The 16554-nt window shown below is 46.0% G+C and overlaps 1 protein-coding gene across 1 annotated transcript; it reads left to right on the forward strand.

The window, feature by feature from the left end:
- The first annotated feature begins 5036 nt into the window (after positions 1-5036).
- On the forward strand, positions 5037-15756 carry LOC129335996 (C-type lectin-like). The gene is made up of 6 exons (XM_054988939.1): positions 5037-5099; positions 6993-7060; positions 7740-7834; positions 9870-10010; positions 13470-13587; positions 15478-15756. The coding sequence occupies exons 2-6, from the start codon at positions 7009-7011 to the stop codon at positions 15543-15545; spliced, it is 474 nt and encodes a 157-aa protein (XP_054844914.1). The 5' UTR covers positions 5037-5099; positions 6993-7008; the 3' UTR covers positions 15546-15756.
- The last annotated feature ends 798 nt before the right edge of the window (positions 15757-16554 follow it).

A 16554-nucleotide genomic window follows, 5' to 3' on the forward strand; every position in this document is an offset into this window, starting at 1 on the left:
TTCCAGAACCAGGAAGGGCACTCAAGCAGAAGTCTTATGAAAAAGGGGCCGGTAATTTGCAGAATCTAATCGTTGGGCTCATGGGTTTCGCCCTCCTTTGTTCAACATCTGTGGTTTTCTCATGAAAAAAAGTTCTGGGTGTGGCCGCTGGTCTTTTACAGATAGAGGACTTGGGCTCCCTGACCCAGTAGAATTTAATGCCCAGCTCAGGAACGGAAAGCCTTCAAAGACAGGCGACAGAAACCAACATGCCTTTTAGGATTCCATATTGGGAAATTCCTGGGAATTTGGGGGGGGGGTAAACTAAAGTCTCAAGTTGGCAGGCTTGGGGAGGGGGGGACCTCAGTTTTAGGGTTCCCATCTCCAGATGCCATAGAGTCTACCATCCAAAGCAGCTGTTTTCCCCCAGGGGAATGGATCGCTGTATCCTGGAGATGAGCTGTAATTCCAGGAGATCTCCAAGCACCACCTGGAGGCTGGCAACCCTACATTATGCATGGTCTCGTGGGCTTCCTAAGGGGAGGGTCCCACTTGCTTGGCCCTGGTTATAGCTTAGCCAGGAGAATGTGTGGCTTTGAGGGCATAGGAGACCGGGGGCATAACAAGAGCTCTGCTGGATGAGACCTTTGGCACATGTCGTCTAGCATTAGATGGTGGCCAAACAGATGCCTTGGGGTTAGGTTTGCCAACTCCAGGTAGGAAAATTCCTGGAGATTTGGGGTGGAGTCTGGGGAGGGAGGGATCTTTGGGGGTGGAGAGGGGGTACAATGCCATAGAGTCCAGCTTCCAAAGCAGCCATTTTCCACACGGGAACTGATCTCTGTAGTCTGGAGCTGGGGGGGGGGGTTCCTCCAGCCCCCCCCTGGAGGTTGGCAATCCTACTGAGTTGGAAGGCCCACAGCAGGGCACCGTGACCGAAGTCCTTTGGTGGATTTTTCCACCCCATTTTTTCCTCTGCAACCACTTGTCGAAGGTATTGCCTCTGAACAGGAAAGTTCTGTTTATCATGTTATCCTGTGGCAAAGAGTTCCACAAGCGAATTATGAGCTGCAAAGAACTATTTTTTCTGCCTTTTCTGAATCTACCACCCATCAACTTCACTGTGACATCCATTTTTAGTGTTTTGATAAAGGGTCCACTTTCTCCATCCCATACATAATTTTTACAAGCCTCTTATTATATCCTTGCTTTGAGCATCTTTCTTCCACACTGAAAAGTTCCAGACTCTTTCCTTGTGGAGAAGGTGCCCCACAACAGGATCATTTGGCTTCTCTTTTCTGAATCTTTTCCAGATCTACAACTCCCTTTTCAAGGTGTGCAAGCCGAGTTGGACACAAAGTTCCAAATAAGTTTGCACCATAGATCTATGCAATGGCTACTTTTATTTTCAGTCTCTTTCCTAACTATCCCTATAATAGAATTTCTCTTTTTCTATGCAGAAGCTGTGCTTATTCTTCCTCCTCTATGCATTTAATAGTTCTGTCTTTAATAATGCTTTCCACCAAAATGAACCGGAGTCTTTCCCTCCTTCTTAACTTCTGCATAAATGGACGGCCAAAAAGACAAATAAGTGAGTTCTAGATCAAATTAAGCCTGAATTCTCCCTAGAATCTAAAATGACAAACCTGAGGCTATCGTACTTTGGTGACATCATGAGAAGACCAGATTCTCTGGAAAAGTCAATAATGCTAGGAAACGTGGAAGGCCTCAGGAAAAGAGGAAGACCTAAAACGAGATGGCTGGACTCAATAAAAGAAGCCACGTCCTCCAGTTTGCAGGATCTGAGCAAGTCTGTTAACAATAGGACTTTTGGAGGTCTTTCATTCATAGGGTTGCCATAGGTCAGAGGCACAGCACATAACACACAAATAGGACAATGGCCTTTATGTGTATTCCAGGGAGATCTGAGCCCCACGGCCCTCCCTTTACAAATAAATTGCTGAGTACTTCCGTGCTGCACGAGGCACCCACTTTGAGACCCTGAATGCAGTGGAGATGAATTGTAGCATGGCGGGGGGGGGGGGGGGCGGGGGCAGGGCATGCTTCTGAGCTCACCTTGCAAAAGGCAGTGGAGAAAGTGTTCACCCCCACCCCAGCTGGGCAGTGCTTCTGTAAACTTCATTTCAAACAGGAAAGGAGAAAGATCTTTTCCCTCACTCCCCGCAGCTATGCCGGGGCAGCAGCAGGGCTTTTTTCCAGCTAGAACGTGGTGGGACGGAGTTCCGGCACCTCTTGAAAATGGTCACATGGCTGGTGGCTCCGCCCCCTGATCTCCAGACAGAGGGCAGTTGAGATGGCCCTCCGCGCCACAGTGCGGAGGGCGATCTCAACTCCCCTCTGTCTGGAGATCAGGGGGCGGGGCCACCAGCCATGTGACCATTTTCTCCGAGGGAAACCCACTGAGTTCTGCCACCTCTTTTCCCAGAGAAAAAGCCCTGGGCAGCAGTAATGACTCTGTGCTTTCCATTTCAAAGGATGGCTGTGATTACTACTAAGCACCAGCGTGGATTTCTCAAGAACAAGTGATATCAGACGAACCTTATCTCTTTGTTCAAGAAAGTCACTACCTCGCTGGACCAGGGAATGCTGTAGACATAGTTTATCTCAATTTCAGTCAGGCTTTTTGATAAGGTTCCACTTAATATCCTTGTTGACAAGTTGGTAAATTGTGGTTTGGATCCTATTACTATTATGTGGATCTGTAACTGGTTGACAGATGGCACCCAAAGAGTGCTAGTTAATGGTTCCTCACCCACTTGGAGAAGAGTGATGAGTGGAGTGCGAGAGGGATCAGTCCCGGGACCTTTTTCTGCTCAACATTTTTATAAATGATTTGGATGAAGGAATAGAGGGAATGCTTATTACATTTGCAGATAAACTGGGAGGGGTAGCAAATATGGTAGGATACAGGATACAGGATGATCTTGACAGGCTGGAAAACTGGGCTAATACAAATAAAATGAATTTCAACAGAGATAAATGTAAAATTCTGCATTTAGGTAGGAAAAACCAAATGCATAATTATAGGATGGGGGAGACTTGTCTTGGCCGTAGTATGTGCAAAAAGGATCTAGGGGTCTCAGGGCCAAGCTACACATGACGAATGACACTTGAACGGCAAGTGGATTGAGTGGAGGGCAAGTGAACAGGGAGAAATACACTTGCTGTTCAAGTGTCATTCGTCATGTGTAGCTTGGCCCTCAGTAGACCATACACTGAACAGGAGTCAGCAGCGTGATGTGGTAGCTAAAAAGGCAAATACGATTTGGGGCTGTATCAACTGAAGCAGAGTGTCCAGATCACATGAAGTGATGCTATTGTTTTTTTCTGCTGTGGTTAGACCTCACCTAGAATATTGTGTTCAGTTTTGGGCACCACAATTTAAGAAGGATATAGACAACCTGGAACTTATCCAGAGGAGGGCAATGAAGATGGTTTTGGGTCTGGAGACCAAGTCCTCTGAGGAAAGGTTGAAGGAGCTTGGTATGTTTAGCCTGGATAGGAGATGACTAAGGAGTGATATGATAACTATCTTTAAATACTTGAAGGGCTGCCACATAGAGGATGGCATGGAGTTGTTTTCTGTTGCCCCAGAAGGTCAGACCAGAACCAATGGGTTGTAAGTAAATCAAAAGAGCTTTAGGCTAAACGTTAGGAAGAACTTCCTGACAGAGCAGTCCCTCAGTGGAATCGGCTTCCTCAGGAGGTGGTGGGCTCTCCTTCTTTACAGGTTTTTCAGCAGAGGCTAGAAGGCCCTCTGACAGCGATGCTGATTCTGTGAACCTAGGCAGATCATGAGGGGGAGGGCAGGAAGGGTTACATCAGGGCTTAGTTCCCGGGGGCCCTTCTTACATGCCCAGGGTAATGCCGATCGCCACTCTGTGGTCAGCAACTAGTTTTCCCCAGGCTAGTTTTGCTAGGGATCCTGGTGGTGTTTTGCCATCTTCTGGGCATGGAGCAGGGGTCATTGGAAGTGTGGGGGGGAGAGGTAGTTTTGAATTTCCTGCATTGAGCAAGGGGTTGGACTAGATGACCCTGGAGGTACCTTCCAACCCTATGATTCTACGATTCTATGATAATGGGATGTAGCATTGTTATTACAATTACGATTATGATTACTATTACTATTACACCTTTCTACTTGAGATCCAAGATGGATTACACAGGGCAAGTGAAAATACAATATAATCAACAGCTGGATCTTCACTGAGCCGAATATAATAATGAATAACAGTTTGGACATTGTGAAAAAGATAAAGTATGATATGGTAGTAGAAAAATTGGAAAACAAACATAAAGCCAAGCATAGAGATGAAACTAAGCATAACTCATTTACATGGCATGTTTAGCAAGGTGTCTACACAACCCAACCGAGTAGCGTATAGTCCCTGGCCCTGCCGATTCCTCTCTTTGAGAGCGGGACCACAAGTGACGCCTGACACAGGTTGGACACTTGCATCTTCTTGTCCACCACCAGACTGCCCCATTTCCGTTGTCTAGCTGTCCTTCCAACTTCCCCTTCTCCCAGCAGTACCAAAAGAGCCATCTCCAATAATTCCCTAATGGTTGTTGAGGATTTTCCGGGCTGTATTGCCGTGGTCTTGACATTGTAGTTCCTGACGTTTCGCCAGCAGCTGTGACTGGCATCTTCAGAGGTGTAGCACCAAAAGACAGAGATCTCTCAGTGTCACAGTGGTGCTACACCTCTGAAGATGCCAGTCACAGCTGCTGGCGAAACGTCAGGAACTACAATGTCAAGACCACGGCAATACAGCCCGGAAAATCCTCAACAACCATTGTTCTCCGGCCGTGAAAGCCTTCGACAATATAATTCCCTAATGCACAATGCCATGGACACACACTGAGTGTTTGCTCGAAGTAAATATGTAAGTATCAAGAGTGTATGCAAAATAGTTCCCGATAAATGGGCCAAATCTCAGTGTTTGCTTTGGAATGAATTTGCCTGAGACCCTGTGTAGGCACACCCACACATACGTCCCACTCTTCAGTCTATAAAAGCCCCAACAAGCTTTGGAATTTGCACAAGTGGAGGACAGAATTCTCAACGCCTCCGATTAGCCAGCTGGACAGAGAAGAAGGTGAGTCTTGGCACAAACCAGCCTTTGTCTATCTGTGGGTTGGATGCTCAGCAGCAGTCCATTCCCTATTCCTGGAATTCAGGGACAGAGATTTGCACTTTGTAAATGTATTCCCTGGCCATGCCATGCCCCTTAGATCAGAGGGTGCCATGACTGTCTTAGACACAGCTGCTATCTGAGACAGAAGAACTAGGACACAATGGGGAAAAAACAGCCTCAGCTTGCTCAAAGGAACTTTGCAGGGGATAATGGCAATTCCTTGGCTCGGGAAAGGTCTGGTACTGAAAAGAGCATTGCTGTAGTTCTGCTCACATTACAGTGAATGCACATACATCCTGCGTGTACGTGCATACGTCGGATTGTACAGAAGAGTCAATGCGAATTCACCTTGTAATTGAAACCAGGGACCAGTACCTGGAGGAATGGGGGCTAATATCACATGTTCAGCCAGACATGTGTTGAATGCAACATGCAAATTACTCAACAACTAACAGGGCATGTCTGTGATTAGGCATGTGTGTAGAACATACCTGCGTCTGTATGAAGGTGTGCTGTGGTCCTGCTTGCCATCAAAAGGCACCTTCATTCTTCAAATTGGCTTCAAGAACTCTTTGTGGGAAGGAAAACTGGTTCAGATTTGGACATTGGTTGAATGTCCGGGGAAGCAGACCCAACAACCTTGGGCATCAAATAGAGCAACGCCCCACACTCGAACAGTGATGGTCTTTGACTGGGAGACAGAGCACAGCTTGCAAGGTTTGAAGGAATTTATAGAGGACTCAAATAGGATTAAAACCAGGAATAAAGTTGATGCAAGTATGTAAGTGAGGGCAATAGCGAATCTGGATGAGTGGAGACACCACATCCCAAGCACAGAAGCAATGTACCCACTTACATGCAAGAGCAGTTAGCAGGGAGTGAGAAAATGAGGGCAAGAGTGAGAAGGGGATATATAACTTCTAGTTCACTTCCAGTTCTGGGGTTCAGAAGAGTCCGGCGCCAGTGAAAGAAGTGCTGGCGAGGCACAGGCGACCTTAAATAAGGACCCTCAGGTACTTTGGAAACTCACAAGGCAAACCAGGCAGGGCACAGCTAGCCCAATGCTTTGCTTTTTGGACTTGGAAACAAAAAGGTGTGGTGGAGGGAAGAGAGAGATGAGGCCATATGAGTACATGGGATCCAGTGTTAATTTAAAAAAGACAAAAGAAATGAGGAGCTGTGGCAATGACCTGTCCCAAATATGGCTACATCATCTGGGTGGGCAACGAACATGCTAATAGCAGTCGAAGGAGTTCAGCCAAAGAGGTAAACAAGCTGGCAGGGAGGTTATGCTGCCCCCCAAAGTCCACTGCTGAGATTCCTGGACGTTCCTGTGAGCTGCTGAAAATCTCCCAGGGCAGTCCTTGGTGAAACATCTTCTTTTTTCTGGCAGGCTCTTTACTGAGCAGCTCTCCCAGCTAGCAAAGCTGAATTACTCATAGTTTCCTCTCTTCCGCTGATACATCAGCAGTTTCTTGCATTACTTCAACCCAGGCCAATGACCTGGTGGTGGGGTGGGGGCTTCAGCAGCAATAACGGGGTTCAGAGTAACAACAACTGGTTCAGGAGCTGAGCTGTAGTGAACCTTAGAAATGCTCTGCAGTGGACAGTTGGCAGGATCATCGGAGTATGCAGGCTGCAATAATCGTGTAACGTGCTGAAGTGCGGCAGGTGCAGCTTCTCCAGTTGTTACAAAAGCACCAAAGGAGAACCGTTTGCCGTGCTTTCTTCCATGCCACAATGAAAGGCGCCAGCTAAGCTAATCACCAGCGTGCCTCTGGCAACCCTACTTGTCACCTGTGCCTCTCTCTTGCAATCTCGTCTCTTTTAACCGTCTTCTCTTGCTCTCTGCAGGGCTGGAAGAAAGAAGATGGGGCTCCTTAGCTGCCTGAGTCTGGCCTTCCTTGGCCTCCTGATTGCAGGTCCGTTGCCAAGAGCTGAGTTCCTGCAGAACTCTTTGCACTTAACCAAACCATAACATTTTGTAAAGATTCTCAGAGACCCACACCCACACACCTGAAAATGTGTACATTGAAGTGTCCTTCCTGCCTGTTCAGGCACAGTCTTGTAAGCAGGAGTGGTTATGTCACAAGAGGTTTCAAAAAAACCCATCTGATATAATGTTCATGTCTCCTGGGCACAGGTATTTAAAGAGAGCCAGTTGTGGTTAAGAGCGGCAGGACTGTAATCTGGAGAGCCAGTTCCCCACTGCTCCACTTGAAGCCAGCTGGGTGACCTTTTGTCCGTCATAGCTCTTCCAGCGCTCTCTCAGCCTCACCCACCTCGCAGGGTGATTGTTGTTGTGGGGATAATAACAACATACTTTGTAAACCTCTCTGAGTGGGCATTAAGTTGAAGGGCGGTATAAAAATAAAATATTATTGTTATTAGGAACAACTTCAAAAGGCATCTTGTAGACACAAACATAGAAATGGTTCTGACAGAGAAACTGCAAGACTGCTCAGAAAAAATGGTTTCTGTGCCACCCGCCTCGCACGAAGAGTCCCCCCTGCTCCTGCCTCTCCTCCTATCCAATCCCTTTCTCCAAATTCACAGCCATTTAACCCATATTTCTGCCTGTCCATCTTTTCCCCTGAGCAGGTGCAGAAGGATCCTCTTGCCCCAGTGGCTGGTTGTTCTACCAAGGCAGCTGTTACGGATTATTCCACGATAGAGTGACCTGGGCTGAGGCAGAGGTAAGGGCTCCCTCTTGGCCACCCTGTACACACATCACACTGCGGCACAGAAGGCAGCATCCCGTTTGCAACAGGGGCCAGCCAGTGGCCAGCTGCCTCCAGGGATCTCACAAACAGGGCATGGAGGCATTGTTTGCCACCCTGCCTGACAACTGGCATTCAGAGGTACACTGCCTCTGAACGTGGAGGTTCTATATAGCAACCAGGGCTAACAGCTTGATAGACATTTTCCCCAAATCCCCTTTTAAACCCTTCTATGGCAGCGGCCACTGTTGACTTTTGTGACAATGACTTACATAAATTAATTGTACATTATATTTTAAATCTTTACTTAATTTTGTCCCAGTGTTCTAGTGGTCACTTCCCCTGGGTTCTCCTTTTGAGTCAGTGTTATTCTAGAAAAGAGTCCAGTAGCACCTTTAAGACTAACCAACTTTATTGTAGCATAAGCTTTCAAGAACCACAGCTCTCTTCTTCAGATACATCTGACGAAGAGAGATTTGGTTCTCAAAAGCTGATGATGAATATGATGAAGAGAGCTGTGGTTCTCGAAAGCTGATGATGCATCTGACGAAGAGAGCTGTGGTTCTCGAAAGCTTATGCTACAATAAAGTTGGTTAGTCTTAAAGGTGCTACTGGACTCTTCTATTTTGCGACAACAGACGAACATGGCTAACTCCTCTGGATCTTCTGTTATTCTAGTACTTAAGGGAGAAGGAGAAAAAGTCCTCTCTTACTACTTTCTCTTTACTTTGCAAATATTTCTAAACTCTACCATGCCTCCTCATGTCATTTTTTTTTTTAAAAAAGACACTTCACACCTTTTGCCTTTTCCCCTTAAACACATGAAGGCTTGAAGGTGCCTTCTCTGTGCCACCACCTGGAGAAGTGATAGAGAAAGGGGTCAGGGGGTCTCTCTTTGAAGTGGAAGACCTTGGTGGGGAGGATCTGAGTGAAAAGCCCCTTTATTTGTAGGAAGGCAGCAAGTCACTGGTTTCTCTTCCGTCATACTGGCCCCGTCTGTTTTCCTGGATCGCATGCTGGGTGCCTGGAGAGTGGCCTGCAGTGCTGGTGTGATGGTGCCCATGGGCGCCACGTTGGGGATCTGTGATATAAATGTAGGTGTGTTTCTTAGTAGAAATAAGGCATTGTTTATTGGCAATAGATCCAGATGAGTTAGCCGTGTTAGTCTGTAGTTGCAAAATAGTAAAAAGCCCAGTAGCATCTTTAAGACTAGCCAACTTTATCATAGCATAAGCTTTCGAGAACCACAGCTGTGGTTCTCGAAAGCTTATGCTACAATAAAGTTGGTTAATCTTAAAGGTGCTACTGGACTCTTTATTTAGTGGCAAAACTCCATATCATTATTGTCTTTTCAGTGAGTCTTGTCTTCTCATGACATGACTAAAATATAATGACCTCAGTTTAGTCACTTTTGCTTCTAGGGAGAATTCAGGTTTGATTTGATCTAGAACCTACTTGTCTTTTTGGCCATTCATGGTATCTGCAAAACATTCCTCCAGCACCACATTTCAAATTAATTCATCTTCTTCCTGTCAATCTTTCCTCATTGTCCAAATTTCACATCCATTCATAGTAGGGGGGGAATACCATAGCGTGGATTATCTTGATCTTGGTACTTAGCCTCACATAGTATGATAAAACATGTAAAGAAGAGCCAATTAAAGATTCTAAAAAATGGGTCCTATTAGAAATTATAGTGACTAAGGAAACTCAGCTCTCTATTTGAGCCAGGATGAGAGGCCATGTTTAGTTTCTTGAGGAGTTCTAATTCAGCACTTTCATGTTGTATATTCCCTTTGGTGTGTGTGTGTGTGTGTGTGTGTGTGTGTGTGTAAAAAACATTAACTTTCCGATCTGCAATAGTATGTCCAGGAAGATTAAAATGTTCTCCCACTAGGTATTTAATGTTGAAATTTCTTATATCAAAAACAAATAATTGACTTGCAGGCCTAGATGGCTGCAATGCCTCCCTTCCTAGCCCCTTGGGTAAAAAGGCCTTTTCTGCCCCCAGATTGACTGCCAGAGCCAGGGCCGCAACGGCCACCTCGCTTCTATTGCTAGCCAAGCCGAGGGAATGGTGTTGGCCAAGCACATTATGGCCTACCAGAAGGGGTGCGTCAATGTCTGGATCGGTCTGTTTGACTACCACAAGGTGAGTAGCCGCTCTGCTTGTTCGTGTTTACTTGTTACTAAATTTCAAAACAAACATCGACAACTCCATCAAAAACAATGTTCCTCATGAAAGATTTTGAAATCAGTAAAACAAATCAATCAAATCAAATTAATTGATCAATTAAATCTGCATCCATTGAATCTCAAAGCCAAAGGAGGGCTGTATAAGATTGCTAGTAGTTTGGCGACGAGGTGTCAGTATCCTACGCCAATCCTTGCTCCTTCCCAGGCAGAATGTTTTACATACCAGTGGTAAATGTTGCTCAACATATTGTATAAAATAAGAGAAATTATGCACAGTCATTCAGTTTCTCTGGAAGTTTTTATTTATTTATTTAGGTTTTTATATACGTAGATAGGTTGGAAAAGAGGTTGGGGATTGGTGAAATGGCTGCTATGCCTATGAATGTCAAGGTGGGTCAAATTCTCAGAAATGTTGAACATTAGGGTGGGACATTATTATAGATGATTATAGATACTCTTTTACGTAATCATTATTATACCTACTTTTCAATACAAAAGAATAAGAGAAGTGGCAAAATGCTCTGTTAGAGGAATGATGGATGAAAATATTCTTGGGAGCTGATGAATTTGCTGCCTCCTACATTTCTTTTCTTGCTAAGGTGTAAAGTGAAAGATTTATTGCTAAAAGTTGCAGTTGTAATAGTGATACCAAACTCCTGATGGCAGCTTGGGACCTCCTGGAATTACAACTGATCTCCAGACAATAGAGATCAGTCTCCCTGGAGAAAACGACTGCTTAATTTATTTATTTGGTTATTTATTTATTTCTATTCAATTTATATTTCTCCCTTCCTGCATCAGTGGGCTCAGGGCGGATTACATTATATCCATTATAAAATACTTTAGTATTTCAGCTTTAAAACCAATAGACAATAATAAATTATTCAATTAAATATAACTAAAGCAGAATGAAGATAAGATATGCAGAAAAAGAAACATATAGAGTATAAGTTAAATTGGTTGACTTATATGAATGTATGGTTTATATGGTTTATGGTTTATAGAAATATTTGAAATTAAGAAAAATGGGACAAATTGTTTGTCTAATATGGAAGAAGGGACTTAAAGATAGGGTACAGAGTATTAAAAATAGTTAAAGAATTATTGCTTAGAATAAAGGGAAAGTATATGTTTGTTAGATAGATGAATTTAAAAGGAGTAAGGGAAAAGGGACAAAGGGTTGGAAAACTGTTGGAAGTCTACAAAAAGGGGGGGAAAGGGAGGGGGTTAGAAATTGGGAAATGGGGGAATTGACTGTAATGTGAAATTAAATGATTCTAATCCAATAAAAATTTTATTTAAAAAAAAAGACAATAATAAATTATTAAGAACATAAGAACATAAGCAAAGCCATGTTGGATCAGGCCAGTGGCCCATCCAGTCCAACATTCTGTCACACACAGTGGCTAGAAATCCAGTGCCATCTAAAGGACTGTCAGTGAGGCCAGGACACCAGAAGCCCTCCCACTGCCTTCCTTCCAGCACCAAGACAACAGAGCACCACCTTCCCACAAAGAGAATACCATCTATCTCCTGTGGCTAATAGCCACTGATGGACCTCTGCTCCATATATTTGTCCAGTCCCCTCTTGAAGCTGGCAATGCTTGTAGCTGCCACCACCTCCTGTGGCAACGAATTCCATGTGTTTATCACCCTTTGTGTAAAGTAGTATTTTCTTCTATCTGTCCTAACCCGACTGCTCAATAATTTCATAGAGTGCCCACGAGTTCTTGTATTGTGAGAAAGGGAGAAAAACACATCTTTCTCTACCTTCTCTAACCCGTGCATTATCTTGTAAACCTCTATCATGTCTCCCCTCAGTCGTCTTTTCTCCAGGCTAAAGTGCCCCAAAGTCTAAGATACAAAAAGCAGCACAGAACACAGCTCATATAATCCATCATCCCACCCTCCCGAAAAGAGATATCACAAAAGGGTTGGATGGTGGCTATTTCCTGATAGGGAGGGATGGTCCCCTCTATTCAGCCGGTGGGGGGGGGGGGCCTGCCCAGCATCAGCCATACGCCTGGCGCCTGGCGGAACAGCTCTGTCTTACAGGCCCGGCGGAAGGATAGCAAGTCCTGCTGGGCCCTGGTCTCATCAGAGAGCGCGTTCCACCAGGTTGGAGCCAGAACCGAAAAGACCCTGTCTCTGGTCGACACTAGGTGGGCCTCTCGGGGGCCAGGGACCACTAGTAGCTGTTTTTCACTAGAACGAAGCACCCTCCAGGGCTCATATGGGGAGAGATGGTCCCATAGATATGCAGGTCCCAGTCTGCATAGGGCTTTATAGGTTAAAACCAGAACCTTGAACCTGATTCGATACTTCACTGGTAACCAATGCAGCTGGCGCAATACTGGCGTTATATGTACATTTCCTGACACTCCAGTGATGACCCGCGCCGCTGCATTTTGGACCAGTTGCAGCTGCCAGATCAGACTCAAGGGAAGCCCTGTGTACAGCACATTACAGTAATCTAACCTAGAGGTGACCATTGCTTGGACCACTGTAGTTAAATCACGGGTCGACACAGGTAGGGAGCAAGTCGCCTGGTCTGATGAAGATGGAAAAACGCCGACCTGGCAACCGCAGTAACCTGGTTGGGTGGACTTTGGGGCATAGGGTTTCCAGGTCCCCTTACCCTCCCACTGGAAGGGGGGAACCCAGCACTCACCCCTTTTTTTTGTTCCTTGTTCCAGGAAGTGACATCACTGTGCAGACCTGAGGGCCCACGTGCGCTTTTCAGTGGGCCACTTTGGGCCCCAAATGGGACTGATTCGGCCTGTTTGGGGTCCAAATCAGCCCACTCTGAAGAGTGGGAGCACTCTCAAGGTGGCACAATGAAGTCATTCTCACAATGATGTCATCACACTGCCCTGGGTGTGCGTCTGGGAGGCTTGTTCTCCCGTGCCCCCTCTGCCAGCCAGGTGAACGGTGGCAGGGCTGGAGGGTGGGAGCTGGGGGACCAGGGAGGGTGGGAGCTGGGGGACCACTGGGGGACCAGGGATCCCTAGGCATTAAACCCAGCGGAGGTCCCTCCCCTCCAGAAACTCTCCCCTACCTAGGCTCTACCCTCAAATCTCCAAGAGTTTCTGAACCTGGAGCTGATAACCATAAATCAGAAACATTATGGGATTGAGCTAGGGCTGCAGCTGAGGAAAGAGAGTTTTGTACAGGACTAATGGGGCTGCCGCGGACAATCTCCGGCAACCTAAACAACGTGGGACACAGACTGGGCCTGAAGGGAGGATAATAACAACACACTTTATAAACCGCTCTGAGTGGGTGTTAAGTTGTCCTGAAGGGCAGTATGTAAATTGAATGTTGTTGTTGTTGTTGTTGTTATTTCCTACATGAATACACCTTTAATTGCTGTGGTCCATTTTTGCTAACCAAAACGTCTTTCTTGTCAATGCAGAACGGACGCTGGAGATGGTCCGATAGATCTCTGGTAAACTACAAGGCCTGGTTTACTAATATGCCTGACAATTTTCAGCAAAGTGGGGAATACTGCGTGGAGCTTTGGTGTCAAGCAGGTGAGTCCACTCATTGTGAGGTCTCCAGGGGTGGGCTGCTGAGCGCTGTGGGTCTCCCAGAGATGCCCACGGACGGAGGGGCAGCACAAGGTTGCCTTGCACAATATTGCTGCAATGGCAGGTGTAAAAGGAGAATGCTGTGACGGAAACCGGACGATCAAAATTCCTTTTCCCGATTTGTCAACCCTTCTCAATTTTTTTGCAGCCTTCACAACTGCAGGAATAACACTTGCATTAATTTAATTATTATTCAGGGAACTTGAATGCTGCTCAAGATAGCTCACAATTTTAACTGCACAACAAAAACCAATTAAGGAAATAATACAAGTCAATTAAAAAAAAATCTCATAATCAGAGGCAGCATGGTGTAGTGGTTAGTGTCAGACTAGGATCTGACCGAGACGGGTTCAAACTCCCGCTCTACCGTGGAAGCTCACTGGCGGGCCTTGGGCCAGTCAAGTTGCTGTAAGGATGAAGGGTAGAGAGGATAATAGCGTAAGCTAATTCGGGCTCACACTGGGAAGAAAAGCCACTTATAAGTGGAGTAAGTAAATAAATAAAAGCCAAGCCAATAGAATAAATACATTTTTCAAAAATCAGAGTTAATTTATTTCAATACAAGATCAGCTTAAAAGCTCCGTAAAAACATGCACGCCAAACCAATTAACAACAGGGAGTAATATTCTACTGTGTACTGCCTGTTGCTGCACATATATTCCGACTAGATAGGTCTGCAGTGCTTAGTATGTCCTATCAACCTGCCTATGTTTTTTCCAGCACCCCCCCCCCTGCCAATCTGTATTAGATTTCTGCTTGTTTTCACATTTCTACTGGCCTTACCCAAGGCTCTTATCTGCAAGAGTCAGATGAACTCCATCGAAAGTGTGGAGCACAATGTCCTTCAAGACCTCAGCCTTCCCAACCAGCATCACTTCTGTCTTTTCTGGGTTCAGTTTCAATTTGTTTGCGCTCATCCATTTGACCCCACCTGTTAGGCAGCAACCCAAAATCTCTACTGTGTCCTGTGGTGATTTGACATATAGAGCTAGATATGATCTGCATATTTATAGCATCCGATCCCATAGCTATGAATGAGTTCTCCTAAAGGCTTTACATAGAGGTTGGAAAACATGGGGGATAAGATTGTGCCCTGTGGAACCCCGCAAGATAATTTCCCTTCTGCAGGTGGCTTGTCTCCAAAAGCAACCTTTTGAGTCCATCCTGCGAGAAACTATCTAAACCAGCCCAGGCACGTCCCTCGAGACCCACATCTGCCTCCAAATGCCTGAGCAAGATGGCGTGCTCTACTGCATCAAAGGTTGTGGATAGATTCAGGAGGAGCAGCAAAGAAGCATGGCTTTTGTCTGCATTCAAGCAAAGATCATCAACTAAGGCCACTAGAGCTGTCTCTGTCCCATAGCCAAAGCACGAGATTTATCCAAGAAGACCTGGAGCTGGTCTGTTTCTGCTTTCTCAATCACTTTGCTCAAAAAGGCAGATTGCAGACTGGGCATTAATTGACCACATCACTTTTGTCTAGGGATCATTTTTTAATTAGCAGGCTCTTTGAGCAGCTGCGGGAAGGTGCCCTGAGTTAGTGACTGACCCAGAAAAAACTGTTCAGCTCATACCAAATGCCCTCTTAAACAATTCAGCTTCTGGTGTCTCTGAAAGGTAAGCCATGTAGAATCGGGGGTGGGGTGGAGGTCCTGAGGAGAGGGTGTGATTGTTTACTCTCCATTAATGCAGGATACGTCCCCTCTGGAACTGCCACCTTCCCTGAAGCAGAGGAGGAAGCACTTTGGAGCTGGTCCTGGAAGTGGCGTCTCCAAGGCAGGTGGAGTCCATCTCAGAGGGCAGCATCAAACCTGTTTCTTTTTTCCCTTCTAGGATATGTTAGGTGGAACGATGTGGTCTGCAAAGAGGAGCGCCCGTACATCTGCAAGTTTGACCTTTAGAGCAGGCAGTTGCTTCTCTTACGCTCCAGAAAGTGTGCAGTACTATGACGAGCCGATCCCTTCATACAAGAGATGGTCCACAGTACAGAGTCTGCCCTTCTTGGACCCCAGATCTGCACCCCCACAGACTGGCTGTGTGCTTGCTTCCTTATGAATCTTGGCTGTAAAATGGGATAACAATAAAATCTGTCTGTTTGCATAGCATACTAAATATGATTGTAATAATTATAGTCTAAAGTACAGCCCAGATAAACATCAAAAGTCCAGCTTGTCCTAGAGAAGAGACCAGGGAGTCTTCCAGAGCATCCCCTTTCCAAAATGCCCAACCCTCCAGCTCCTCTATAGTTTAATCCTATGGAATCCAGACCACAAGTAGAGGGCAGGGTATACATGTTCTGTTCATGCATCAGGCTGAGCAAAAATACAAAAAAAGAAGAAGGTAAAAACATAATTCTGCTTTGGAGGCTGGACTCTATGGCATTATACCATGCTGAGGTCCCTTTCATCCCCAAACCCTGCACTCTCCAGGCTTCACCCCCCAAATCTTCAGGTATTTTCTAACCTGGATCTGGCAGCCTGGGAAGCATGGCAGAGGGAGTGGGAGGGGAAGGGTGCAGGCAGCTTGGCATGCTCCTGAGCTTGCCAGCTGCCCAGTTTGGCCCTGTTCAGGCTGAACTGGGTAGCTGGAGGCGAGGGTTGCCAGCCTCCAGGTGGTGGCTGGAGATCTCCTGGAATTACAACTGATCTCCAGGCCACAGAGATCAGTTCACCTGGAGAAAATGGTTGCTTTGGAGGGTGGACTCTATAGCTTTATACCATGCTGAGGTCCCTTCTCTCCCCAAACCCTGCACTCTCCAGGCTTCATCCCCCAAATCTCCAAGTGTTTTCCAACCTGGAGTTGACAACCCTATGGAGGTGTGGGGAGCGTGTGGGGGGAAGAGGAACAGGCAGTCTGATGGCTCCTGCCTTCACCTGCCAGCCCTGTTTGGGTGGCTGGAGGCATGGGGAG

Source organism: Eublepharis macularius, chromosome 9 (assembly GCF_028583425.1).
Source record: "Eublepharis macularius isolate TG4126 chromosome 9, MPM_Emac_v1.0, whole genome shotgun sequence".
Taxonomy (NCBI): Eukaryota; Metazoa; Chordata; class Lepidosauria; order Squamata; family Eublepharidae; genus Eublepharis; species Eublepharis macularius.

Coding starts and splice junctions, on each gene's coding strand:
- LOC129335996 (XM_054988939.1), top strand. CDS start 7,009: ATGGGGCTCCTTAGCTGCCTGAGTCTGGCCTTCCTTGGCCTCCTGATT. Junction 7,061..7,739: donor CCTTGGCCTCCTGATTGCAG/GTCCGTTGCCAA, acceptor TCCCCTGAGCAG/GTGCAGAAGGATCCTCTTGC. Junction 13,588..15,477: donor GGAGCTTTGGTGTCAAGCAG/GTGAGTCCACTC, acceptor TTTCCCTTCTAG/GATATGTTAGGTGGAACGAT.